This window comes from Grammomys surdaster, unplaced genomic scaffold (assembly GCF_004785775.1).
Source record: "Grammomys surdaster isolate TR1022 unplaced genomic scaffold, NIH_TR_1.0 126176, whole genome shotgun sequence".
Classification (NCBI taxonomy): Eukaryota; Metazoa; Chordata; class Mammalia; order Rodentia; family Muridae; genus Grammomys; species Grammomys surdaster.
The window spans coordinates 3,171,211-3,197,812 of NW_021620983.1; the positions used below are offsets into that span (position 1 = coordinate 3,171,211).

Genomic DNA, 26,602 nt, shown 5'->3' on the forward strand with positions numbered 1-26,602 from the left:
ACTACCCAGAGGTCAGAGAGGTCCAGGACGGCAGCTTCCTGGGAGCCTGGGAGACTTAGGATCATTGAAGCAGAGCCATGGAGGTCGATCCACAGAGCCCTAGCCCCTCTGCAGGGAGGTGGGATGGAGGCAGAGGAACATGGGTCTGTTCTCATATCTCTGTAATTGGCCAGCACCCCTGGTTAGCTGAATCCATCCACAGCATGAAGGCAAGAGCTAGCTGTGTTAACAAGGGCTATCCCGTGTGTCCACAGATAACTCAGCCGTTGCATTCCAGATTTATTTCAGAGGATGAGCTGAGCAGGTAGCAAGTCTTCACAGCCTCACCGGACAATTTTATCTTTGAAGAATAAGCCACAGATGTGAAAGGCAAATCAATATTGTATAATTCTTTATAATTGCCAAATATATGAATGAGTGAGTGAACGAATTGATAAAAGAAAACCACATAAAACCCAGCAGGAACAAGATAACGAGAAAATAATTTGTAATTTTGATAATGTGGACTTCAGCTCAATTTCAAAAGTAGAATTTAATCATGAGAGCTGATAGAAATCATACAGGTTTTTCCAGTCAGAGGCCAGGTGATGACATCACATGGGCATATTTTATAGGACCAGTCTCAGGTCATTAATATGCAAACACGTTAAAACTTGAAATCACGTCTCATACACACAAAAAGGTCATTCGGTGTGATGTTATTTTGAGCCATTTCCAACTTTTGCTTTTATTGAAGAGTAAAATTTAAAACTGGACAAATATATGACATATCTATGAAAAGTTTTTCTTCCTGATAAGTTTTTCAAGGCTTTAATAAGGATAAAGCTTCTTTCGCTTCTTGGCTACCCTCAGTAGGGACCAGTGTAGGATGCGAAGTGAGAATGTTGCTCTTCAGTGTCTTAGCGAGGAGTAGGTCCGTATGCTTCCGTAAACACGGGCTTTTCGTTAACCAGGCATTGGAATAAAGCCTTATCTAGAAATAGATAATTTCAATAATCTACTATCTCAAGAAGGAATCTCTGGGTGGCATTTTGCCTTTGCCCAGTTCCAAGCAATGCAGCCCAATGTGCAGAAAGTCCCGAGTGGGCCCCCAACCCACACTGCATGGACAGAGTCCGTGGAGCTCATGTGTGAGAGCCGGTCTGCTGCCTGCTGAACAAAAGGTCGGTTTTAGCTGGTCAGAAAAGTTCAGTGTTTGGAAGATAGCGAAAGAAGTAAAATCCTAACTGACACCTTCCTCCGGAAAGTCAGTGTGGTATTAGTTCCGGGCCACATTAGAGTTTAATTCTCAGCGCAGTCTAGACATCCAGCGTAGCCTACATGTGAACAGCACGAAAGCAGGGGCCACGGAGGGGGCTCCCCTAGTTCAGAGACATTTATGTAGTTCCCTCTTGTGTCTGGTTCCACTCCGTGTAGTCACCTGTCACAGGTTCAGAAACAAGACATGGAGAATTCCAGAAATGAATCGTCATACCTTTTAAATTCTGAGGTGTGTGATGCTGTCCCACGGTCCTCTGGTCCAGGGTGTGCATCACCTCTTTGTCCCACCTTCCCGAGGCGTGCGTGCTGCCCACGGCTTAAGTCACGTGGTAAGGGTCTTTTACCTAGGTCAAGTGTACTGCAGTGGCTGTGGGCAGGTAGTCTTGATTCAGTTAACACAAGCGTGGCGTTAAGGGAAACTCACGTACTGCCTTGAATATCGTACTCAAGTAGAAGCTGTTACTTGTAAGGCCAATGGTAAGATTCCATAATTAAGTATAATTTATTTCCTTTAATTAAATTATTCAGTGTCCCCTATAGCCTGACAGTGTAAGTTATCCCGAAACCCTTTCTGTTCTGAGGACATTATATCAGTGAGTGTCACTGTGGAGGAAGAGAAAGCTAACACAGATGGAAGCGGTTAGACAGACCCGAAAGCAAACCCGGCTCTCATTGGCCTGCGCACATCTAATTCCGGTATGAACCGTCCTCTTTTCAAGCCAGAAACTCTGGAACCCATGGTGTGAGAAGGGAATTTTCCTCTTTTATGAATTCCTGTGACAAGTGTCAGGGAAGTATCAAATGAAGTCACGTGCACTTGTTCTTTTGATGAAGCTCCTTATTTAAAAGTCAAACATTACAGAAGAATGTGGGTCGCCCAAGGACGTCTGGAACACATGGCCACCATCCCCGGCCTCTCGCCCTTTGTCCTTATTTGTTTTCTTTGTCCGGTTCCCAGCCTTTTCTCACATCCTCTGCTCTGTGTACCTCCTGTGTCTGTACCTCCTGTGTGTTTTCAATCGAGACCCTTCGCTTTCGCAATTTGTCAGCCAGACATTTGGAAATGGGGTTTGGCAAAAGGGCCTGGTGAGATCTGAGGATCAGAGCCAGGGAGGGCGCTTCTGTCCCGCCCCAGCTCAGTCTTGCTCTTGCCCCTAGTCTGAAGAGGCATAAGCTACGCATGCGCATGCCGGCTTCTCAGAATAACCGAGGATAAGAGAGTGTGGGAAGAATTTAGATTTACCCTTCCTTATTTTTCCATTTTCCTTCTGTGTTAACCGCTTTTCTTGCGTCTGTGATCAAACATCTAAGAAGAAGCAAGTCGGAAAGGAGGAGCTTGTTTCAGCTCTCAGATTGAGGGTACCCTCTATGTGGAGGGGAAGGGATGAGAGCAGGAGGCTGTGTGGTGGGCACAACGGCTAGCCTAGGGCTCCTCCTCTTCCACCTTAGCCAAAGGGGAAGCAGGGAAGAGACAGGAAGTGGGTGGGGCTTCCAAACATCCAGTCCGGTCACAGTGAATGAGTCACTTCCTCTAGCTAGACTCTAAGTCGCAGGCATGTCTGACCCATTCTTGGCTGCTGGGACCCAATCTGCAAACATTGCGCAATATATATTGCAGTCTATATTTGCTGTGTAGGGTAAACTTGATAGATGACTGTGTCCTTCAACGATGGAAAAGCGTTGGGCATGCATCCACATTGTTCAAAGTAGCTCCACCAGCTAGGGACCAAGTGTTTGAACCCCAGCGCCTATAGAGGACATTCCACAGGCAAATGTCAACACCTCCCACGAATTACTTTCATCTGGTTATATGGCTCTGTTCTTGAGCTTCCTCTCCGTGAATGGATGTGGCTTTCATCAAAATCAAGCTTGTGGACCAAGGGACAGGTTATAGGGCGAAGATAGAGAAAAGGGCAAGTGAACCCAGGGCCTGGAGGTATGAAGTGATAGAGGCCGAGGGGGAAGGTGCCACAGACGGATGTCTTAGTGGATTTGGACGAAAATCTTCCCATCGGGAGCAGCTTCACAAAAGCATAGAAATAGCTGTGGAGAACTCTGCAGGGTGACTTTCAGAAGGTTCCTCTACCGATTTATAATTTGAGAATGTGCTTACCTTTCTCTTCAGGTCTGTAACACCACCACGGACAGGAAACACGCAGACACCTTTCTGGAGAGGTGTGTGACAGAGTCAGTCATGAACATCGTGAGCGGTTTCTTCAACTCGCCATTTTCGGACAATAGTACCAGCCTCCAGGTAGCTGAACCCAGTGTCAGGGAGCACTCTGCTGCAGGGCACTTCTCTCCTATGCCCGAGACGAACTGCAGTCTTCTAGGAAGGCCTTTCCGACACTGGATAATCACCAGACACTGTGCCTCTTTCTCACTCGGCCAGAGTTCATCTTAGCATTAACTTATTCATAGTAAGGCAGGGGAATGGGATCACAGGGGACTGGGTAGCATTTACCTGTAGGCGTGGTTGTATGTTCTCATGTTCTGTGCTCTCCTCTCTTCTTTGGGCCCTGTGTTTTCACATCTCTTAGCTTTTGCTATTTTGTCTTTTCTGACTCACTTTGAAATTTACACTTTAGCAAGCAATCCAGTTTATGCATGATTTAATCAGATTGACAGATGATGGCCCCATCCACCCTCTACTCTCCCTCCTACCCCCTGCCCTCCCCCTTACCCCCTTGCTTCCTTCCTATTCCTGCACCCCTCTTGCTGCCCCTCCCGGAACCCCAACTTTATTTTACACACAGAGACCCCCTCTTGCAGGCAAGTCATTTCCCATTTTCCAAGCACTGCCAGAGGCTTCACATCCGTCTGTGGAGGGCTGAGTCTTGAGATAACGGCTGACTGTTCAGGTGGACCTGCACCTGGCCCACCTGCTACTTGCTTTAAGATAGTAATTGATCTTAAAGGTTGGCATATTGAGGTTTTTCATACAAATCCTTATTAATACTTAAACATATTTATACTTCTCAACCTGAAATGTCCACAGGTAAGGAAACAGCAAAATACATCGTGGCATATCTATAGGGGGGCTTATTAAAACTCACGTTCCAAAAGGAAAATTAATGACTAATAAAAATAATTCTCAGCACCACAGGTCGGAGACAGGTGGACCCCAGATTTTTTTTTATTAGGAATATAGTTAAAGGGCTGAGGAGGGGACAGAATGCTTGTTGTGAAAACAAGGATGTGAGTTTGATTCCCCAGAACTCATGTAAAAGCCAGACACCCAAGCTGGTGCGTCTGTGCAAGATCAGAGACGGGTGGGCCTGGACCTCAGAGGCCAGTCAGGTCTAGCCAGAGCGGCTTTAGGTTTAGTGAGTGATCCTGCCCACCAAAACAAAGTGGACAGTGATAGAGGAAGCTAACTGAGGTCAGCCACTAGCCTACACACACACACACACTCACACACTCTCATACACTCACACACTCTCACACACTCACACACACACTGTGTACACAATGCTGCATACACACTGTGCATGCACACTACATACATTTGTGTGCACATTCTGCACACACTGCACACATGCTGCACACACTGCAATGCACACTGCATACACAACTGTGCACACACACACTGTGTACACAATGCTGCACACATGCTGTGCATAAATACTGCATACACTTGTGTACACATTCTGCACACACTGTGCACATATGCTGCACACACTGTGCAATGCACACTGCATACACAACTGTGCACACACACATACACACAAATATAATGAAAAACCAAGCGGTCAGTTTTCTGTAGTGCCTGGCTTGTCTCCTGTTATGCCATTGACACATGAGACATTTTCGTAATGCTAGGTATTTGTGAGTGGCTCTGAAGCACACAACGCTTCGAGGTACCTTGTCTTATACTCCTGTTTGCTAAGGTATAACTCAGCTCCCTCCTTGGTGGGTTAGGAGCTTAGTGGTACCATGGACTTAGGGGCACGGGGTAACCACTTCCTTCCGTTTTCAGACCCACCAACCGGTCTTCATCCAGCTGCTGCAGTCTGCCTTCAGAATTTACAACTGCACCTGGCCCAACCCAGCCCAGAAAGCCTCGGTGGAATCCTGTATCAGAGCCCTGGCTGAAGTGGGTAAGTCACAGTGTCCGCTTTGACTTTTACACATTTCTTGAGGTAACTAGGCTTGTGGCTGAGAGCCTTTGTCTGTATCGTGGGCAACTCTGTTCCATGCAGACTTTTGTCTATACACCCTAGGCTGGCTGTCCCTGGCCCGGATGACCTCCTCACTCTCAGCTGACTCTCTGCACTCAGACCCCCTCGTCCCCTTCCCCCCCTCAGACTTTTAGCTCCTTTCTGGTCTCCAGGGCTCTGGACCACAGCTGCTTTACATGCCCTAACTTCACTACACTCCTCCTGAAGTGTTCAGAACTGAAAGGCAAAGGAAGGAACACACAGAGAGGGAGCTACCCCAGCACCTGCTGTGTAAGAGATAGAGAAAGCCACACATGATACCCTAGTCTTTATTTTAAAAATTCACATGGCATAGTGTTTATTTATGTAAAATGCTAACTCCTCCCAGTGCTAGAATGATCAGTGAGCCGTTTTACTCATGCTTTGACATTGAATTTTTAATAATGTATTGCTTTTGAAGTTATAATAAAATAGCAGTGAAGGAATTTTGTTTTGTTTTATATTGAGGTCTTTTTTTGTGGTGTGTATGTGTGTGTTACAAAATCAGGAATTATATCAACTATTAAAAGATACTGTTGAAAGGAACAACAGTGTTCACTTCCACATAGCATACGGCCTTTGCTCCCGATTTGATTTCTAGGTTTTACTTCCTGCTCTCCCCACCTCTGTTCTTCCTCCTTTAGTGCTCAGCAGAGCACTGGGAACTAATGCCACTTGACCCTGCCAAGCACTCAGAGGAAGTGCCATGCACAGCACTTAGAAATCTCATGACGGGAGTACGCCTGTCATCCTATCAGATAGAGTCAGGCATGGGGGTACACCTGTTATCCTACATGGGAGGTGATGCAGGAGGATTGCAAACTCAAGGAGACATAGAGAGCCTTTGCTGCAAACTAACAAAGGCTCATGAATTAATGAAGGCTGGGGACTTCACGTGTGTTCATCATGCAGATGTGAACTTAGAGGTGTTCACGGTGTTCCCTGATCAGTTATTTCATGGCAAGATACCAGAGGAGTCACGGGAATATACTAGCCTAAGTACATATTTAAGATTTCATTTTCTGCACTAGCCAAAGCCGAATAGTTTTGCAGAAAAACTCAGTTCTTTTGTGTGCTAAGAGAACACGTGTGAACAGAAGTTACAGAACAGTTCTACCCAGATCCGCAGCTGAGAAGATGGGGACGAGGTGTCTCAGCTTTATGTACATGAGGCTGGCTGTCATCTTCCTCTTTGGGTTGGTCCCTGGGGGTACACACCTGTAGTCCCATCATTTGGGAAGTAGAGGCAGGAAAATCAGGAGTTTAAGGTCAGCTAGACTATACATCATGAGCTACATGAAACCATATCTCAAAAAAAAACAAAAATATTTTTGTTAAAGTTTCTTCACAAAAGCCGATTCTTTCTGTCATCCTCACAGTGGGCTCTTTTCCTTGCGGCTTCTACTTTCCTTGTGGTTCTTATTTGATCCCAGCTGATGCCGTCACAAGCATGGCTCTTCTCTCATTATGTTTGTGAAACAATATGATACAACTGTCAAGTAGACACTCACAGGGTCTGGAGAGACGGCTCAGCAGTTAAGAGTGTGCACTGCGCTTGCCGAGGACCTGGGTACCGCACCTGCACCCACATCTGGTGGCTCTCAACAGCTTGTCACTCCAGCGTCAGGAGATCTCATCCAGTCCCCATGAACAGTGTACTCACATATACAAATCCAGACATGTACACACACACAAACCCTAGTTAAAAATCAAAAATAAATCTTAAAAAAGACACTCAGAGAAAGATGATGTCATATAAAGTCATGTTCCATGATATGATTATACACATCTCTTTATCATCCCATCATCTCATACATTATCATGGCATATCATATCATCATGTCACATTACAGCGTTATCATATATGATTTCATTTATATCATTGTGTCATATTGTACCATGATCATATAGCATATCATTCAATAATATATGATATCCTCATTGTTTAATATATCCTGTCATATCATCACATATGTCATATACTCTATTAGATTGTATACTCTATTATATTGTATATGATATATATCATATATCACCTCATTAGATTGTAAACTCGTCTATCCTATGTTATCATGTCATATCATCATGTCATATTATATCATCACATATATCATGTCATATACTATTTCATTTGTTGCATAATATCACATTATATTGTCATATATATATCATATATATATGTCATATATATATATATATCATCATATATCGCCGCATTAGATTGTATCCTATGTCATCATGTCATATCATAGCATCATGTCATATTACATCGTCATGTATTATACTATTTCATGTGATTATATGTCACATTATATTGTATATCACATGCTATCATATGTATCATCCTATATCACCATATCATGTCATCAGGTCATACAGCAAATCTTCATGTCAGACAGTATTATATATCGTCATGTGTGCTGGCCGGTTCTGTGTGTCAACTTGACACAAGCTGGAGTTGCCACAGAGAAAGGAGCTTCCCTTGAGGAACTGCCCCCGTGAGATCCAGCTGTAAGGCATTTTCTCAGTTAGTGATCAAGGGTGGGAGGGCCTACTGTGGGTGGTGCCATCCCTGGGCTTGTTGTCCTGGGTTCTATAAGAAAGCAGCCTGAGCAAGCCAGGGGAAGAAGCATCTTCCATGGCCTCTGCATCAGCTCCTGCCTCCAAGTTCCTGCCCTGTGTGAGTTCCTGTCCTGACTTCCTCTGGTGATGAACAGCAATGTGGAAGTGTAAGCTGAATAAACCCTTTCCTTCCCAACTTGTTTCTTGGTCATGACGTTTTGTGCACAAGTAGAAAGCCTGACTAAGACATCATATCATGTTATCATATTACATCCTATTATACCATGCCATCATAACTTCAATCATATCTTCATCATATGACATGTATCATCATGTCATTATATATTTTCACCCATATATTATCTATATGCATATCGTTTCATACTACACCATCTTCATATATTACATCATGCCTTATAATCAGACTATATCCTCATATCATAGAACCATATATTTCGTATTATCATTTCATCGTATCATATCATGCCATCATTGTCTACCATATCACATCACGTGATATCAGCATATCTTCATAGTTCATATTCAGTCGTGTAGTTCAGTCATCTGTAAGCATATCTTCATGTCAAGAGATTTCTTCTATCTGAAATCTCTTGTTTCTCACTTCTTTACTGTTGGCTTTTCGTTCAAAATGGAGACTCTGAAAACAGGGACTTTGCTGTTTTTGTCACCAGAGCCTGGAAATCTGTTCCTGGTAAACAGGATAATAAATGTATTTGTTACTCTCTCATCACTGAGACAAATTTCTCCACAAAGGTGACTTAAGGAGGAAGCCCTCCCTGAGCGTCTTTGGTTGCTGTTTCGAGGGCATAGTCCACTATGGTGGGAACAGTGTAGTGACATGTGTTTCTCTAGCTGTGGCCACAGGAGCCTGAGGCCACTGTCCCCTCACACACACAGACAGGAAGCAGAGAGACAAATGCTGGGGCTCAGAACACTCCTTTTTATTCAGTTGGGGACCCCAGCTGTTGGGCTGGAGCCACCTCAGTCAGGAGCGGTCTTACTTCCTTGGTCAGATGTCTCTGGAAACACCCCGATGGATACATCCAAGAACATTGCTAGGCGTTTCTAAATCCCGCTAACAATGAGATGGTAACCATCGAATAGGTGCATGTTGACTTGCAATAATCTATGGGCTCTGGAGAGATTGCCTTGGCTGGTTTCAAGAGGCAATATGGCAGCAAATTTGGGATAAAGGTTAAATTAACTTGTGTGTGATTCTAGGATCAGGCACCCCCTCACAGTATAAAACAGAATGACTTCCTGTGACCTAGTGAAGGTTAGGGTTTCACAGACAGAAAGGGACTGAGGAAGGCAGAGGCAGGGCACAGGGCAGACCAACTATGTGAATGTTCCTATCTGTATAATGGGAAAGCAGAGAGACATCCACAGCTTCACAGGGCTGGTTGTTGTGAATCTCCACCCCTCTTGGAAACTGACCCATTTCTGAGCCCAGTCAGTACCTCCTTCTGATTAGATCAGGTGTCTTGAGCCAGCAGGCAGTCTACAAGTGTGGCCTCCCATGACGTTCAGCCAGGGGCGGGGCTGTGTAAACCTTACAGCTCAGACACACGTTCAGTCTGTAAAGCCGTGTGAAGAGCCTTGACCCTGTGGCGCGTGCCTCTAATTTCAGTACTGTCAAGGCAGAGGTAGGTGGGTCCCTCGGGCTTACTTGCTCAATTCTAGGCTAGCGAGAGAGCTCGTCTACAGAAAAGAGATGGAGTCAGTAATTACAGTCATAGTTGTCTTCTGGACTCTATACAGGCATGTGCACACATGCACCCTCGCACAGGTGAACACACAAACATGCACACACACACGCACACTCATACACACACACACAATCCATAAATACTGTGGATTTATTCTGAGGACTTTGTGCCGGAGGAGAACAGGTGCAGCTCCCTCCCACGCCCCCCCCACCCCCCCAGGCTCCCAGCTCCAGCTGTTCTGGTTCTGATGGGCTGACAACCAAGCACATTTTCTAATTAATGCTTACTCTTCCTGCTGCCTCTCCCCCATACCTGTCAGCGTGTATATCTAAGCGCTTTTCCATGGCACCTATCACCGAGATACGTGTTTTCGGAAGGTTTGCAGCAGGTTTGGTCTGGCAGATACCATCAGTGACTCCAGCTAGTTAAAAACGTTCACAGAACACACAAATTTTTAATGAATTGCAATTAGGAATAGATTTTGATTACATCCTAAAGCCCCTGAAGAGACTTGTCATATCTAGGAATTTTTTTAGGATTTATAAGCCTAATTAGGTAGGTTAGCCTCATCATAAAAATACCCGTGAATAAAAGTGGCTCAATTTTGAGAGTCGTTTTCTCTAGGCAAAGGTCCCCCAAAGCAAAGTGCAAGGCCTCGGCCCTCTCCTCCCCCACTCATTTGTTAGGGACTTGGATGCCTGTCTTCTGGTGACATGTTCTTAACAAGGCAGTAGTTCTGACTTAGGGATGAAATAGGAACACTTCTTTGTAGGAACTCTAATATGACCCGTATTACATGTGGCAGGCATGAGGAATGACTGGGCATAGCAGGCTCATTAGCTGAGTGTTGCTGTTAACCGTGGGGATTCACCCTGCCGTGTATACACTATGTACGCCACATTCTAGCTTGATGGAGTTTAACTCAGTTTGCATCACCGCCTTGACTTAACCTTGTTTCCCCCAGTCAATGTTCCTGTGCATGAGATAAGACAAATGCCTTTTTTTTCGTAATCCCAGTGTTCCTTTCAGACCCCTACCCCAGGTGATTTTAGCCAACCCGTGGAAATCTAATGTTGAAGTAATTACTTAAAAATGGCTGCTGGTCAAGCCGGCTATCTAAGCTGCAGCGGCTTGGCCTAACTCGTCTGCCATGTTTCTCGGCCGGAGGCCACGTGTGCGCTGCAGCTAGAAATGGCCAGCCAGAAACACCAGCCCTGCCACCCACGAGATGCCAGCGTGGCAAGGCTGGGCATCGCCTAGACCATCCCGCCATCCACACAGGCCCGGTAGAAAAAATGAGACTCTAATGCTTAAATATTAATCAAAGGCTTTATATATTTAGTAATGCTCAGTAATAATATGCCCATACAATTAGAATTGTTTCCCAATTAGTTAACCTAAATATAAGTTGTTACCCGCGACTGCTCTCCATACCTGTGTGGTTCTCCATCCTCCTACATCTCTGCTCTCCGTAGCTCCTCCTCTTCCTTTTCCTCTTCCTCTCCTTACTCCGCCCCTTCCTCTCCTTACTCCTCCTCTTCCTCTCCTTGCTCCTCCTCTTCCTCTCCTTACTCCTCCTCTTCCTCTCCTTGCTCCTCCTCTTCCTCTCCTTGCTCCTCCTCTTCCTCTCCTTGCTCCTCCTCTTCCTCTCCTTACTCCTCCCATCTTAGCTCCTCCTACACTCTAACTCAGCAGTTCCATTTTGATTTCAAACTAATAATAATGTTGAAGTAGTTACATAATAATAATGTTGAAGTAATTAAATAATCTGTATTATATTGACAGAGCAGAGAATCTGCTTCAGGGCATGTTTGTAAAGGTGGTTCATTTAAAATGTAATCTGTTTGCTGTTGTCTTGAGATGCTGGGCATTGAACCAAGCACTTCATGTGTGCTGGGCATGTGCCCTTCTGTGAACTGCACTCCAGCCCTTAAAGTGTTGGCTCACTGTCCTGTGTGCACTTGGCATCTTCCTCGATTGCAAGGTTAATCTTTTGTGGCTTCAAAGCCACGGTTTAACCATAGGCCACAGTTTACATCGAGACCAAGAAAGTTGCATGTTTTACCTGGTGTTCATATTGTGCAGTTCATATCAAGACAGGATATTAGGTCAGAATCGTCATGCAGATTGGGGAACAGAAAAATATTCGAACAGAAAATATTCACAATGGTGGAGTGCCTTCAGCTTTCCCTCCATGTGCCACCATTGAGGACTAGGTGGCATACCAACTCACAGGTAGACCCGGGTTGGACACATGTGGCTGTGAGCATTTACTCATATAAGGGACAGAGACTCATCATTGAACTAAATTTCCATGGACGTCTTTGGGAAAGTATTCCTGTGACTTTTCCTTATATGTCATATTATTTTTAAAAAAAACCCATTTCATTGCTGTTGTTTTAATTCATGCATATCTTGTGTGTCTGTGTGTGGGTTTGTGCGGCGAGTACAGACCTCGGAGGCAAGAAAGGCATCATGGGTTCTGAGCACAGAGCTCAGATCGCATGGAAGTAAGTACTCTTCTCCAGTCTGCCGTCTCTCCAGCCCTGTCTGCTGTATTCTTAGCAACTATCCTTAGATGGTGGGAGCCATCTAGTGTGTCTGACCCATTCAGGGGCGATAAGCACACATCTTAAGCAGACCCAACAGCCTGGCTGCAGCACCTTGTGAGGAAAGCGAAGGTCTGTAAGCTTTGTTACTTTGGTTGTTTGGGCAGCGACCCTGAAGAAGCACTGTTCTGTGTTCAGTTGCTCAGATCTCCAAAGCCAGTGCTGCTCATGTGGGAACTGCACAAGAAAGAGCAAAAGTCTCAGCAGAGTTTAATTACGGACCAAGATTAAGTATCTATAAAAACCTCGTGTTGCTTGGCAGTGTGGAGGCTGCCTGTCTGGAGAACAGCATGTCTCGATGTCACATGGACAAGGGACATGGACAGAGACACTCTGTGCTTCTGTGGGAAGCTGTCAGGGACAGTAGGGGTCTGTTCTAGAAGAGTCTAGACAGCAGTGTCCTGGGTCAGGAGGGCTGCTCCCAGCTGCCAGTGTTCCTAAGCCTTCAGCTGGAACTTGTATTTAAGTTGGTACCTGGCTCTGTGTTGGCAGCAGGAATTGCTGGTTTCAAAGTGTTTAATAGTACTTTCCTGGTGGTGAATTTTCACCAGCAGAAATAGTACCATCTAATATTTTCCTATTAATATGAAAGAGAACCTAATTATATCTTTCTTCCCTCCCTCCTTCCTTCCTTCCCTCCCTCCCTCCCTCCTTCCCTCCCTCTTCCCTGACCCCCTTCTCTTTCCCACCTCTCCCCTCTCTCCTCTTAGTTCCCCTCTTTCCCATCTGTCTCCTCTTCTCCTCTATTCTCCTCTCCTCTAACCCCTTTCCCCTCTCTCTTTCTCCCTTCCTCCCTTTCTTTCCCTTCTTCCTTCCCTCTCTCCCTCCCTCCTCCCTCCCTCCCTCCCTCCCTCCCTCCCTCTCCTCTCCTCCTCTCCCATTCCTCTTTCCTTCGTTTAGCATTTAGAATATGTCTTCTGGTGCCTGTCACTGTAACTCTGACTGTGACCCATGTGTGTCCGTTCAGGGACTGAGCAGCTCTAAGTATCACTCACATATATCACAAGGAGACACCACCCTCCCACCCCCCACCCCGCCCCATGTTCCTTCTCTCCTCCCTGCTTCTTGTTGGTTGTGCTACTGGCTTCCCACTGTTGGCTCTTACCCTGAGCCATCCCTCCAGCCCCTCAATACACTTCTTAATTTTTTATAATTAATATGTCTGTCTCTTCCTGATCTCAGGTCTGTATTTACCTGGACTGGCCCCCACCCTACTTCATATCTTTTTATTTCCCCCTTTAGTCTTTTATGCGTATGTTCTAGAAGATTCTCTGGCTTCCTTTTCCAGTTTTCTGCTTTGGTTCTTCTCATCCTTTTCTTTTTTAGTGAACCTTCAGAAGGTTTATTTCTACAACCATATTTTAATTTTTAAGATTTTTTTCCCTCTCTTTAAATGTTTTTGGGTGTGGTGTCTACTCAGATTTCCTAGGGATAATAATTAGAATTAAATATTGCTCGCTTTGTCTTGAACCGTCTGTTTTACAGGAGGTCATTGTTCTCCATGCTAATGGCTTTATTTGTGATCCCCGAGGCTTTGTTGTAGCCATGGGCAATGGCTGCTGTGGGTGGTGTGTGTGGGAGGGGGTCTTGCTTGCGAGAGTGTCCGCTATAGTCTAGAAGGTCTATTCCTGGCCTGGAATCCTTGCTGAAATGAGAAAAGCTAACCTGGAGTTCTGTGGGAAGGGCTGGGCAAATAACATGGGGACCTTCCATTTGTGAGCATGCATCTGTGCGTGTGTGTGTGGTGTGCACAGATGTGTGTGTCTGTGTGTGTGGTGTGTACAGATGTGTATGTCTGTGTGTGTGGTGTGCACAGATGCATGCATCTGTGTGTGGTGTGTGTGTGTGTCTATGTGTGTGGTGTGCACAGATATGTGCATCTGTGTGTGTGATGTGTGTGTGTGCATCTGTGCATGTGTGTGCATGCACTAGCGTGTGCACACATGTAGATGTGTTTGTGAGCCAGGCTGGGAGCCACAGTGGGTGTTAATGGGAGACTTGCTTGGTGGTTGGAGTCTCCATGTGGTCCCCCCTCGCCTGGACCTGCCCCCTTGCACACACCCACCCCCAGGTGCCCTTTATCTGATGATGCCTGGAGTCATGTCAAGCTCTGTCCTGCTTCTCTGCCAGTCTTAACAGCATCATCCAGCACTCTCCACTTTCTTGAGAGAATGTTTTTCTATTTCTCTAACTCTATCCTCTGGGTGAGAACAGATGCACTGGACGTCTGAGTTGTGCCAATCAGAAGGAGGAGGGCTTGCTTTCCCTAATATTTGGGTGGGTTCTTGAGTACCCCATGACCCAGTGTGCCCAAGGCCACACCTTCTACTGGCTCGCTGTTTTCCTGGGAAGGCCTGCTTCAAGTCCAGGCTTTTGTGGGCTCTTTTTTTCTCTAATGGCCTAGTTACCTCTTCACTGTGGTAGAGATGCCACACTTCTTTTTTCTCATGACAAGCATTCTGGTTGCTCAGTATTCTGATATAAGTCTGTTAAGATGCATATGTCAGTGGGTCAGTAGAAAAAAGACAGACACCATGTAACACCTTTCAAGGAAGGTTTTTTTTTTCCCCTTTTAACGTTTCCACTATTTCTGCTGTGAGACATTTGATCGCATGCAGTTTTGTGGGCATACATAAACACATATGTAAACATAGATATACACACATGTAAACACACACACAACCCCCTAATTATATATACATATGTAAACACACACACACACACACCCTCTAATTAAGTTAATAGCTTGGCAGGATTTGGCTGTGTGTTTTCTGTCTGGGTTTTTATTTCCTTTGGCATCTGGGAAGGTAACAAGCATCTTGCATGCTTGTTAGAGTGATCTCCGTGTCGATGTTGGAGTAGAGTTACATCTCAACATTAACCACAGAGAAATCAATAGGATCTTGAAGGTTCAGTGATCACACGTTACTAATTGGTCTGAAGGACTAAAATAACTTTAGCAGATTTTAGCCTGAAAGTATGTGAAAAGATTGCATGGTAAAGTTGGAAAGTTGAAAGACTTACCGCTTCCTTTCCTTTCCTCCTCTTCCCCTTCCCTTCCCTTTCCCCTTCCCTTTCCCCTTCCCCTTCCCCTTCCCTTTCCCCTTCCCCTTCCCCTTCCCCTTTTCCCCTTCCCCCTTCCCCTTCCCCTTCCTTTATTCTTTATTTCCTTCCTTAAAAAAAAAAAAAACCCTTTCATGTTTGTTGGTGTGTTTGGCTAATGTTTAAAAACTTTAACCAAATTGAGAGCTAAATACTTCCTGTCTTTTTCTTTTTTTCCCCAGCCAAAAACCGTGGGATTGCGATCCCAGTCGATCTGGACAGCCAGGTCAACACGCTGTTCATGAAGAACCACTCAAGTACCGTGCAGAGAGCGGCCATGGGCTGGAGACTCTCAGCTCGCTCTGGACCTCGCTTCAAGGAGGCTCTTGGAGGGCCAGCATGGGATTACAGAAATATTATTGAAAAGTTACAGGTACAACGAGAACATGATGTGATATGTGTATTTTCTAAGTTCTGCGTTCTTAGAATGTGTCTCATAATACTATGTGGTCGAAAATGCCACATCTTGTTAGGGTAAAGCTCTCTTCTGTGTTCCTTTCCCACCGCTGCCCTTTAAATGAGTAGTTTCTGGAGCGATTGTCTTGACTGACTTACTTTTTAATGAACATATATAATCTGATGTGCTCTGATAATTTCTTAGTATGGAGTGGTCCTTGATATAAAAATAATTATAATGCTAATAATAAAATTAGTAAAAATAGCCTACTCTAAAAATACAAGTAATAAATTAAGTTTTCATAGTGTTGACTCAGTTTATCTTCTAGTGTTCACTTACATTCCTTTGGTCAGAGTGAGTCAATCCCTCTCTTGACCAGGTCCTTGTACGGTTTTGGCAAGTCTGTGTCCATGGTCTGGCCTGTATGTTCAGGCACAGTGAGCATGTGGCACACGGCTTTAATTTTCTGTGACTGCCACAACAGAACACCATAGGCAGGATGTTTTAAGCAATGGGAATTTATTCTGTTATAATTCTGGAGCTGGGAGATCTGGGTATCAGTGGGCTTAGTTTTGAGTGAGATCTCCATCCCTGACTCTAGATGCCTGGCTTCTCCTTGGTATTTCCTCTGTGCCGGTGTACACCTGTGTCCCAGTTATGTGAACACCACTCAGTCATATTGGATTAAACAGTGGCTCATATGAACTCACTTTATCCTAGTGACACACCAGGCCTCGTCTCCAGATATGTCACGTACTGACTATTCTGAGACAAGACTCTGACACATACACTTTGGGAGGTGATTGGATCTGAAGGGTGGACCTCACGAATGAGGATAGTTCTCTTATACTGTAGACCTGAGGCAGTGTGCTTATCCTCCGTACCACACGGGGGCGCTGCAGCGTGCCCCCCCCCCCCCCGTATGTACCAGGAAATAGGCACAAAGCCTGCTAATTCCTTACTCTTGGATTCCTGCTCCCAAGCTGTGAAAACAACTCTACCATGTGTAAGCCACTCAGCTTGTGGCATGTGTTGTTGACCCTGGCAAGGAATTTGGATTTCGCTGTAAGTGAGATAGCAAATCTTGAGAGGTTTCCAGTGGAGATGGAGTATGCTCTGCTTGTGCCGAGGACCAGAGTTGATTCCTAGCATTTAACCTTGAGTGGCTCACCACAGGTAACTCCAGCTCCAGGGGGAAACACCACCTCTGGCCTCTGTGGGCACCTGCACTCAAGTGCACATACCCACACACGGATGCACACATGATTAAAAATAAAATATTTAAAGAATAAGGCAGCAACTCTAATGGAGTGAAGTGGATAGATTCGGGATGGATTTTCTTGTAGGGCCATGAATGGATGGATGAATTGTGGGCGAAGGTGAGAGGAGTCAGGATTACCCTGAGGTAGACACAATTGCACCACTTGCTAAGACATGAAGTAGTGGAAGGTTGGGGGGGGGCGGGGATTTGGAATTGGATAGCTGTCTGGAGAATTTTAAGTTTTGAGATGCCTGTTCTAATTCCTAAGTGTGTCTGCCAGCCAGATACCTGGGCGTGTGAGTCTGGAGTGGCGTGGACAGATGTCTATGCTGGAAGTATCAATTTTAATGTTGTAGTGTGAGCATAGCGGTGAAAACCGCAGCATCGGATGGGCAGTCTCCGTGGAGATGGAGCTGTAGCAGAAAGAAGGATCCTGAGCAAGCAGGGGTTAGTGACAGAGGGCTCGGAACACAGGTGGAAAGTTAAGTATGATGTAGAAGAAACCGAGGGAAGGTGGCCATATAAAGTTAAGTGTCACCATGCGACTAGCCATGGCATGGTGAGATGGGGGTGGAAGAGGTAACCCCCCATGAGAGAACGGTGAGCTCATGGCTCATGCACACTTAGTAATAATAGGAGCTGACATCTGAAATGAAGAGGCGGGCAGTGTGTGTCAGGAGCTGTCCATGGCACATGCTTTATTTAAGTCTCCACAGCAAACCTGGGTGGCCGCTGGCATTCTGGTATCACGGGGCGGGGGGGGGGGCAATTCTGACTTACAGGGAAGGACAGCTTCACCCCAGTACAGCCCAAGCACTATTTGTTCCATAATAGATAATCCAGCAGCCAGTTTCACCAGATGTGGCCGTTTCTGATGAGTATTCCCCTTTATATAATGGCCACGCCCCTTATAGCATTGCCACGCCCCCTTATAGCATTGCCACGCCCCCTTTATAGCATTTCCTTCCTTTTAACTGTACCCTCTTCTGGCTTGCAAGGTACCCACATTCATGAGCGCATACCCCTCCCCTCATATGTACATAATTTAAAAATCTTTAAAATATACAGATACTGGGGGAGGGGGGAAGGAGAGGAAGGGCGAGGAGGAGAGGGAGAGAATGTGAATGAATGAAATCAGCCTGTGTTGAGGTATAAACAGCAGAAATCTGGTGTCCTGGGAAGCCAGAGTCCATCTTGTATGAAGCTCCCACATCTTTTCCTGATAAGTGTTCTTCCGCGTGTCGTCTTGAACGGTGTTCATGTAGGTCTTCTGTGCCTCGTCTTAGGATGTCGTGGCCTCCCTGGAACAGCAGTTTAGCCCCATGATGCAGGCCGAGTTCTCTGTGCTTGTGGATGTGCTGTACAGTCCGGAGCTACTGTTCCCAGAGGGAAGCGACGCTAGGATAAGATGTGGTGCCTTCATGTCCAAGTAAGTGGAGCCAGGCTGGGCTCTGTGGGAGGGGTGGGGGTGGGCGGAGCCAGGCTGGGGACTGTGGGAGGGGGGAATGGGTGGAGCCAGGCTGGGTGCGGGGGGGGGGGTGGGCGGAGCCAGGCTGGGATCTGTGCGGGGATGGGCGGAGCCAGGCCAAGGGGTCATCCCTGGATGGAAGGAGAGAGGGCCTGTAGCAGTCTGCTTCCACCCTGCGTGTGATCACAAAATCCAGAACACCTGTGATCCTTTCCAGACGACTCCAAGGCACAAAGGAGCTACAGTGTGGTAGTGACCAGGCATACATGGCTACATAAATTAAAATTTAGGTTGATTGAGATGAGATAACGATTCTCCCCTCAGTTACGTCTCTAATATTCAGTCTGTATATGGCTAGTATCTACCAGCTCAACACCACAGACACCGGATGTTGCTGTTACTGTAGAGCCCTGTTGGACAGCAGAGGTCTAGGATGTGAGGGTGAGGGAGGAAGTTGACTAAAGTAGCCAGAACTGAGCAGTTCTGATCCCTGCTGAAGGTGGAGGTGGTCTGTATTAGAGAAGCCAGAAGGAGAGACATCGGAGGTAGGGAGTGGATTTGGCAGCGGGAATACATTACAGACCCCACACCAGGCAGAGGCAGGGTTGCTCCATCGACTTAAAAGCTTCTCCTGTGTTATGGTAATTATTTTATGGCCAGAGGCTCAGATTCACTGTCATCTGCCTACCACTTCCCATCCCTCCAAAGAGCCAAGAGTTCCATTGGCAGTCATGACTGGAAATCTAGAACTCAGTTTTATTACTAGCCACGCCAGGCCTTGGCACAGCCGAGCACAGCACTTTGATGAAGCTGAGTTGTTGAGCGTGGAGCCTCAGCCAGGGCTGAATTAGTTCCCCCACTTCCTGCAGAGAAGCTAACCCATGGTTCCTGCTGACTGATGGCTCTACAGGAGTGGGCGGGGGGGGGGGGGGGGGCCGCCCCAGGGGAGGACGTGGACTCAGCTTAGTCACCAGCAGTGGGATGAGAGACTAGATTAGCATGGGCATTCACCTGCCAGGCAGCTGGTTTGGGCTCACCCAAGTCCTCATCTACTCTTCTGAAGGAGAATCTATGTTTTTCAGACACTGGATTTTCAGGTCTATGTAGGCAAAGTATAACATAAGACTGTAACTTAGAAAAACTATGAAATGTGAAAATATTTCTGACACAGTAAGGAGGGACTTCGGAGACAGCATGCACACATACCAGCAATCCTGTGTCAGCCCCATACCCTGGACTCTTTAATATGACATCTGGCCTGCTCTTCACTATTTATCATTATGTGGGCCCGGCCACCAGCCTCACAACTCCCCCATGTTTCCAAGCGTCTCCTGGCCAGGCTCGCCTTCTTGGCCCACCTCTCCCCACTCCCTGATATCTTCTAACTCATGTGCTGTCTCTTTGATGCCTTCACCGACCAAGAAATCCCGGGAACAGAATAAAGATTTTTTTTTTGTCCAGTTTACTGGCTTTTAAAAGTATCTCTGTGTAAATTTTAGTGGCTCTTGTCATGTTGGGTGGGTGTGTGCAGCCTGTGTCATGCTGGGACTCTGTCCTGAAGCCCCAGAATTGCAGCACTCACTGGGAGGGGGGTAAGAGGGTAGGGGTGAGCTTAGATGTCTATCTCCAGGTGTCCCCATTAGGATGGTGTGACTGGAAGCATGTTGTGTCACCTGTCTGAACCCCCTTTCTCCTCAGCAAACTTTGTATGATTTTGGCTTGCAGTGAGGATGAAGAGATTCTTCATCCTTGGGAGGGCCTTCCCTCAACTCTGGTGGCTGAGAACATTAGCTGGGCACTAGCCAGAGGAAGCGGCTTCTCAGTTATATCCCGTGGCCCTCATTCTAAGCGAGGAGTTATATCCCATAGTGCTCTTGCTGTAACACTGGAACCCATAATTTCCTTCAGGCTATTATCAATGCTGTTCCTCTAGAGAGCTGTGTCTCACAGGGTCATGAAGGACCAGTTTCTTAACAATGAAATCTGCGGGCACTGAGTTATACATCCCAGTCTAAACGTTTCTCTTGATGTTGACTCTGGGATTGTTACACCCACGGTACTGAAAGCCTTCTAGAACCCTAGCACATGCTTCATTACAGTGGAAAAAGAGCCCCGTTCTTGTCTGAATTATAGCAACGATCAGTTGTCTTGATGTTACTCCCATTCCCTGTAATCACGGCGGCTGCTCACGGCTACCAAGCACTATCACGCATGGTCACAGTACACTGAGGGATGGGGAGAAGCCTGCTAGACTGTGGTACCACCTACATCAGTGATGGAATAATTGATAAATAATTGATGCAGCATTATGCATAGAAAATGATAAACACGTGATGGTGTATAGTGTGCTGTAAATCTTTTCATATTAGCAAAGTGGGCGGATAAGGGGGACGTTAGCTTCCCCGTTTCTCAGAGTATCAGAGGCTGAACCTGAGAAGTACCGGGACGTATAAATATCTCCGCAAAATATATATGCTGATGTATAGTTTTCAGACTTCTGACATTATGTGTTCGATTTGCTTTGAGCCCTCCACTCTGCTCCCCCTCCCAGGTAGCATAATGTATATATTTTGGTGAGGAAAAATGGGTGTCCTTTTAAAAGTTTAATGTTTTGCTTTCAGGCTGATTAATCACACAAAGAAACTGATGGAGAAAGAGGAAAAGCTGTGCATTAAAATCCTCCAGACATTACGGGAGATGCTGGAGAAGAAAGACAGCTTCATGGAAGAGGTAGTCCTTTAGTTTTCAGCATTTGAAAATAGATTTTTTTTTTTTTTTTTTTTTTTAGCATTTGAAATAAAGTAGCATTTCCAGAATGCTGCATCTATGGAGTGCAACGCACCATTGTGCAAGCGCTTCTTATTGGTTTGGTAACACCTGGGTGTTATTCCTCTTAGCCACATTGTTGCAGTTTTATGGCATTTACCTTCATGTTTGGTGTTGAACTCTGATTGCAGCGGACTAAACACTTCTCTGGTTCACTGTGCTGCAGTCTGTCTCAGAAATGTGCGTCGTCTTCTTGGATGGAGTATTGGGCTGAAAGACCTCCTTTGTGGTCCTGGGAATCAAACCCAGGCCCCTGTGCTTGCAAGTGCTCTGCCTCGAAGCTGCACCCCTGAATCTCCAAGTGACCTTGCGGGATGATGGGTGATTTAGGTGCATTGTTTAGCAACAGCCTATAGAGAGTGTCTATACATGTTGGCATGTGATTTTTTAAAATTTTAAGTACATGTTTATGTTATTTTTGATATATTAATGCCAAGTATTGTGAGATAATACTCTTGTTTTAAATAAAGAGAATACTTGGTTTCTATTCTTAGCTGTGCATTCTTAACGAATGCACAGTTGATATTCATAGAAATATCAACTTATAGATTGTCAGTCAGTCATTAAACTTGACAGCTCAGGTGCTCATTAAGTGGTAGCTAGCAGCGTTTTGATAACCACGTTGATAGGCATAAGTGAGAAATAAGAATCTTGAGAAGTTTCCTCTTACTTTTTTCCCTTTTCTGTTTCAAAGCTAGCTACCTATTCATCTATGCTAAGCATCAAGAAAATTTTGTACAGAAGTGCCTTAGCGTATCTGTAGAGTATTTCCAGAAATGCTAATCATCTGGTATTTTAAAACTGCAAAGGTTTAATTCTTGGTAGTGGAAACATGTGCCTTTTAGTTCCAGAAAGTCTGCTGTGATTGTTTTCCCCTTTGCACATCCTATAAAAAAAAAAATGGAACGGAATATTGGTTGTCAGTAGGAAGGACTTTGCTCCAAAGTCCTGCACCAGAGGGTGTTGGCGACATGGCGCTGTGTGAGGTTCCTGGCACATAAGTGTCAGTACCCAAGCTCAGCTCCCAGAACCAATTCGGAAAACTGGCATCAAATATGACAAACACTTGTAATCCCAGAGCTGGGGAAGCAGAGGACCCTGGGGGTTGGCGAGGTAACCTGGCCTACTGGGTGAGTTCTAGACCGAGGAGAGACTCTGTCTGGAGACAGAGGAACAACAACAAGATTGTATGCATGCACACACACACACACACACACACACACACCACACAGCCTGACACAGCCTGTTAGAATGAGGTATTTGCTTTACTAATCAAAATGCCCTCTGCCTTAGTTCCACTGTTTATATATGGACAACAAATCATTAAAATAAATGTTGTCAGTGTGATTTTAGCGAGTGGAGTTCTTTTTGACATAAGATTGAAGAAAAGCTTACAGACTTTAGTGTAAGTTTTAGGTCTCCTTAGGATTTGCAGCTGTTCTCACGTGACCCCTCAGTGCAGTAATGGCTGTTAGCTGATTTCACAGGTGCCCTATGTCTCCGAGGAGAACAATTAGGTCAACATGGTTTTTCTGACAAGCCTTCTGGTTTGACACAACAGATCAATACCAAATGCTCTAAAGGAAAGAAGGAAGAACATGGAGAATCTGCTCTCAGTAGGCGAGAGTGTTGTAGTGTCTTCCAAGTTGCTCCATCTGAAATTAGCCACTCATCCTCCCTACCTGCTCCTGCTCACTGAAGTAGTTCAGCCTCCCCCATTGTTCTCTCTCCCTCCCTCCCTCTCTCCCTCCTTATCTCTCTCCCTTTCTTTCCTTTCTTCTGTCTAGAAAACCCCAGTGATTCACATACATTCAAACATGCACACACTCATGCCTACAACAAACATTAAAATAATAATAAAAACAATAACAATAGAATGTGGAGGCTGGAGAGATGTCTCTGGTTAGGAACACCGACCACTCTCCCAGATGACACACTGTCTGTGACTGCAGGAGATCGGACACTGTTTACTGACTTCTGAGGGCACCAGGCACACGAATGGTCAAAGACACACATACAAACAAAACAACCACGCAAACATTAAAAAGAAAGAAAGAAAAGGAAAGGAAAAGAAGAAAAGAGAAAAGAAAGAAAAAGAAGAAAAGAATGTGACTCCTGCCCTGGTTTGGCACTGTGATAAAACACTGACCCAAAAGGAACCTGGGTGAAGAAAGGATTTGGTTTACGGGTCACCATCCACCACCGAGGAATGCCAAGTCAGGAGCCAGAAACTGAAGTAGAGGCCATGGAGGGACGCTGTCTACTGCCTTGCTCCCGCTGGCTTTCACGGCTAGCAAGCTTTGTTATATAGCCTTGTCTATTTGCTTAGGGATGGTATCAACTATGCTGGCCTTCCATGTCAATTAGCATATCAAGAACACGCTCCACAGATGCCCATAGGCCGATCCATGGGGAAATCTTCAGTTGAGGGTCCCTCTTCCCAGGTGTGCGATGTCAACAGCCAGGATTGGCCATCATAGCACTTCAGAGAAGCAGAGAATCAGATAAACCTCTAAGAAAACAATAAAGATGTGTGTGTGTATGTGTGTGTGTGTGTAAGTGTGCAAGGGAGCATTGGTAGAAGGATTAGTGAGGGCCGGAGTTCTTATTTATCGTCCTAATTACCATGGCTACTAAGAACAAAATAAGACAGAAATTTGAGTGTGAGAGTCTTAGCTTTAAGTCAGCTTCTAGGTTCTTGAGAAGCAGGCAACTCCCTGTCCCCAGGGAACAGCATGGAAGGATTCAAGTGTCTGCCTCCAGACAGCACTGGGTGCTCCCTGGTGTCCACGGGCTTCTTAAAAACCTGGTGCTTAATGATCTTTTCCAGTGAATGGGAGTGACCCAAGCCTGAGCGAACCAGTGCTGGGTAACACGCTGGGCAGAGCGACCGTGCTACCGGTCCCTAGTCCCTAGGGGGTTTAGGAGAAGCCTGGGTTTCAGTGGTGGAACAACAAGTGTTGTTTCATGATTGTCTTACTTCCCTGTTCACTGACACTTTACCGTCTTAAAATGTACAATGATACAAACTCACCATCTTTCATATTTGGAGGTCAAAGGTTAAAATCAGATCAACGTGTCGGCAGAGGTGTACTCCATCTGGAGGCTGTGGGGCTGTATTTATTTCTAGTCCTGTGTATTTTTTTGAGGCCTCCTGAATGCCTTGGCTCATGTACCCTGTCCTAGGGTCTCTGTTGCTGTGAACAGACACCATGACCATAACAGCTCTTATAAGGACAACATTTAATTGAGGCTGGCTTTCAGGTGCAGAGGTTCAGTCTATTAGCATCATGGCAGGAAGCATGGCAGCATGCAGGCAGACACGGTAGTGGAGAAGCAGCCAAGAGTTCTGTATCTGAATCAGAAGGCAGCAGCAGCAGCAGAGAGAGAGACAGAGAGAGAGAGAGAGAGAGAGAGAGAGAGAGAGAGAGAGAGAGTTGAACATTTGGGACCCCAAAGCTCACACTCAGTGACACACTTCCTCTAACAAGGCCACATCTCTTATGGCCAGTTCCTAAGCATTCAAATAGGAACCTACAGGGACCATTCTCATTCAAACCACCACAGACTCTTCTGTCTTCAAATACCATTCATGAAAACCTTCCCAGTCACTCTCCCCTCTCTTTCTTCTTCTTCCTTCCCCTTCCTTGAGTGGGCAATGTGAGACTCTTGTCTCCCTCGTAGAAGACCTCTGGTTACGTTGGAACGACTTGAGAAATCTGGTATAACTCCTGACCCTTGCTGAGATCTTTAATTTAATCTCACCTTTATATGTAAAGTGCCTTATTCACAGGTTCTTTAACTAGAGATCTCAAGTCATGGGCATGCAGCCGGGCAGTGGTGGCGCACGCCTTTAATCCCAGCACTCGGGAGGCAGAGGCAGGCGGATTTCTGAGTTCGAGGCCAGCCTGGTCTACAGAGTGAGTTCCAGGACAGCCAGGGCTACACAGAGAAACCCTGTCTCGAAAAATAAATAAATAAACAAGCAAGCAAGCAAATAAACAGCCTAAAAAGAAAGGGAGGGGGAGAAGTGTTCAGGTAATGGTAGTTCCGGTAAGTGGCTCGTGCCTCCAGGCCGGCAGATGGTGAACACAAATCCCAGGTTTCCCCTGCTCTTCTCTGCTGTGTTGCACTGTGAGTCAGGAATTAAGCGACGCTGTTCAAACAAATGCCGCTTACATTCCATCTCATTTTGTCAAGCTCGGACTGCCGACTCATTTTTCTGCCTCCGTTTTTTTTATTATCATCACAGGTAGTTCAGATAAAGAGCGGTACAAGAAATAGCTGTCCCAGAAGGCTAAAGCTAGCTCAGGATAAAGTGATTAGCCTCCGAGACCACGAAATTCCAGTCTCTCCGCAGTACTGAAATTCCAATGTATCTATCAGTCTGCAGACACAGGTTCTTCCGGGAGGCTTTTGTTCACAGCCAGACAGATTGTCCTCAAGAATTTGCATTTACACCATAATTCATTTAAACCACGTGACAATCAAATCACAGTGAAATCACCACTGAGAAGTCAACAGTTGTGTCGGAGTTTACACAGCAGAGCAGAGTGGAGTCAGGACAAATCCCAGTCCATGTAGCTACAGAGTCTACGGTGAGAGTCCATGTTCCTGTGTGGGGCTGCCTCTCATTGCACTGAGACGTCAGCCATGGAGCTGCAGGAACGCTGCACCGGGCTGCAGAGGAAGAGAGCGAGCATTTTTGTTAAAGCAGTTCAGACTACAGACCACATTTCGTCTGTGTTTTAATGGTTTTTGAGCATCTACCAAGTACCGGGCCCTTCAGCATCTCGTCAGCTTGGTTCTTGCCGGTTCCTCCTGGAGCCCAAGACTCTAAGGCCTTTCTGGTTACTTCCCTCCTTTAAGCAAAACACCACCAACAGTCTGAGTGTTTGTTTGCAGACTGCCCAGTAGAGCTGGAGGCTCAGTTTTTCACAGTTGTTAGCTTTTGTTTGAGTTGTTAATTATGTTTCAAACCTCTGACTCCACTCCTTACATAAGCACAGCCTGGGAAGGGCAAAAGAAATGTGATAGCAAGGTAGCTTGGTATGAGGAGCCAGGGTAATGCATCTAATGAGGCCTCGGGATTTGGATGGGGGTGGGTGGGGGGGGTGGGGGGGGGGGGGGGGGGGGAGGGGGTAAGGAAGTTAAAGGGAAATTAAAAAAAAGGAAAATTAAGTGATTT

The 26,602-nt window shown here is 45.8% G+C and overlaps 1 protein-coding gene across 2 annotated transcripts in view; it reads left to right on the forward strand.

Moving 5' to 3' along the window:
• Nucleotides 1–26,602, forward strand: part of Itpr2 (inositol 1,4,5-trisphosphate receptor type 2) — a 384,041-nt gene that overhangs the window by 183,661 nt on the left and 173,778 nt on the right. For both annotated transcript variants that reach the window (XM_028757612.1, XM_028757613.1), the window contains exons 33-37: nucleotides 3,386–3,514; nucleotides 5,240–5,360; nucleotides 15,645–15,835; nucleotides 18,407–18,549; nucleotides 21,210–21,318. In XM_028757612.1, coding sequence (XP_028613445.1) covers nucleotides 3,386–3,514; nucleotides 5,240–5,360; nucleotides 15,645–15,835; nucleotides 18,407–18,549; nucleotides 21,210–21,318 — 693 coding nt within the window. The remainder of the gene's footprint in view (nucleotides 1–3,385; nucleotides 3,515–5,239; nucleotides 5,361–15,644; nucleotides 15,836–18,406; nucleotides 18,550–21,209; nucleotides 21,319–26,602) is intronic.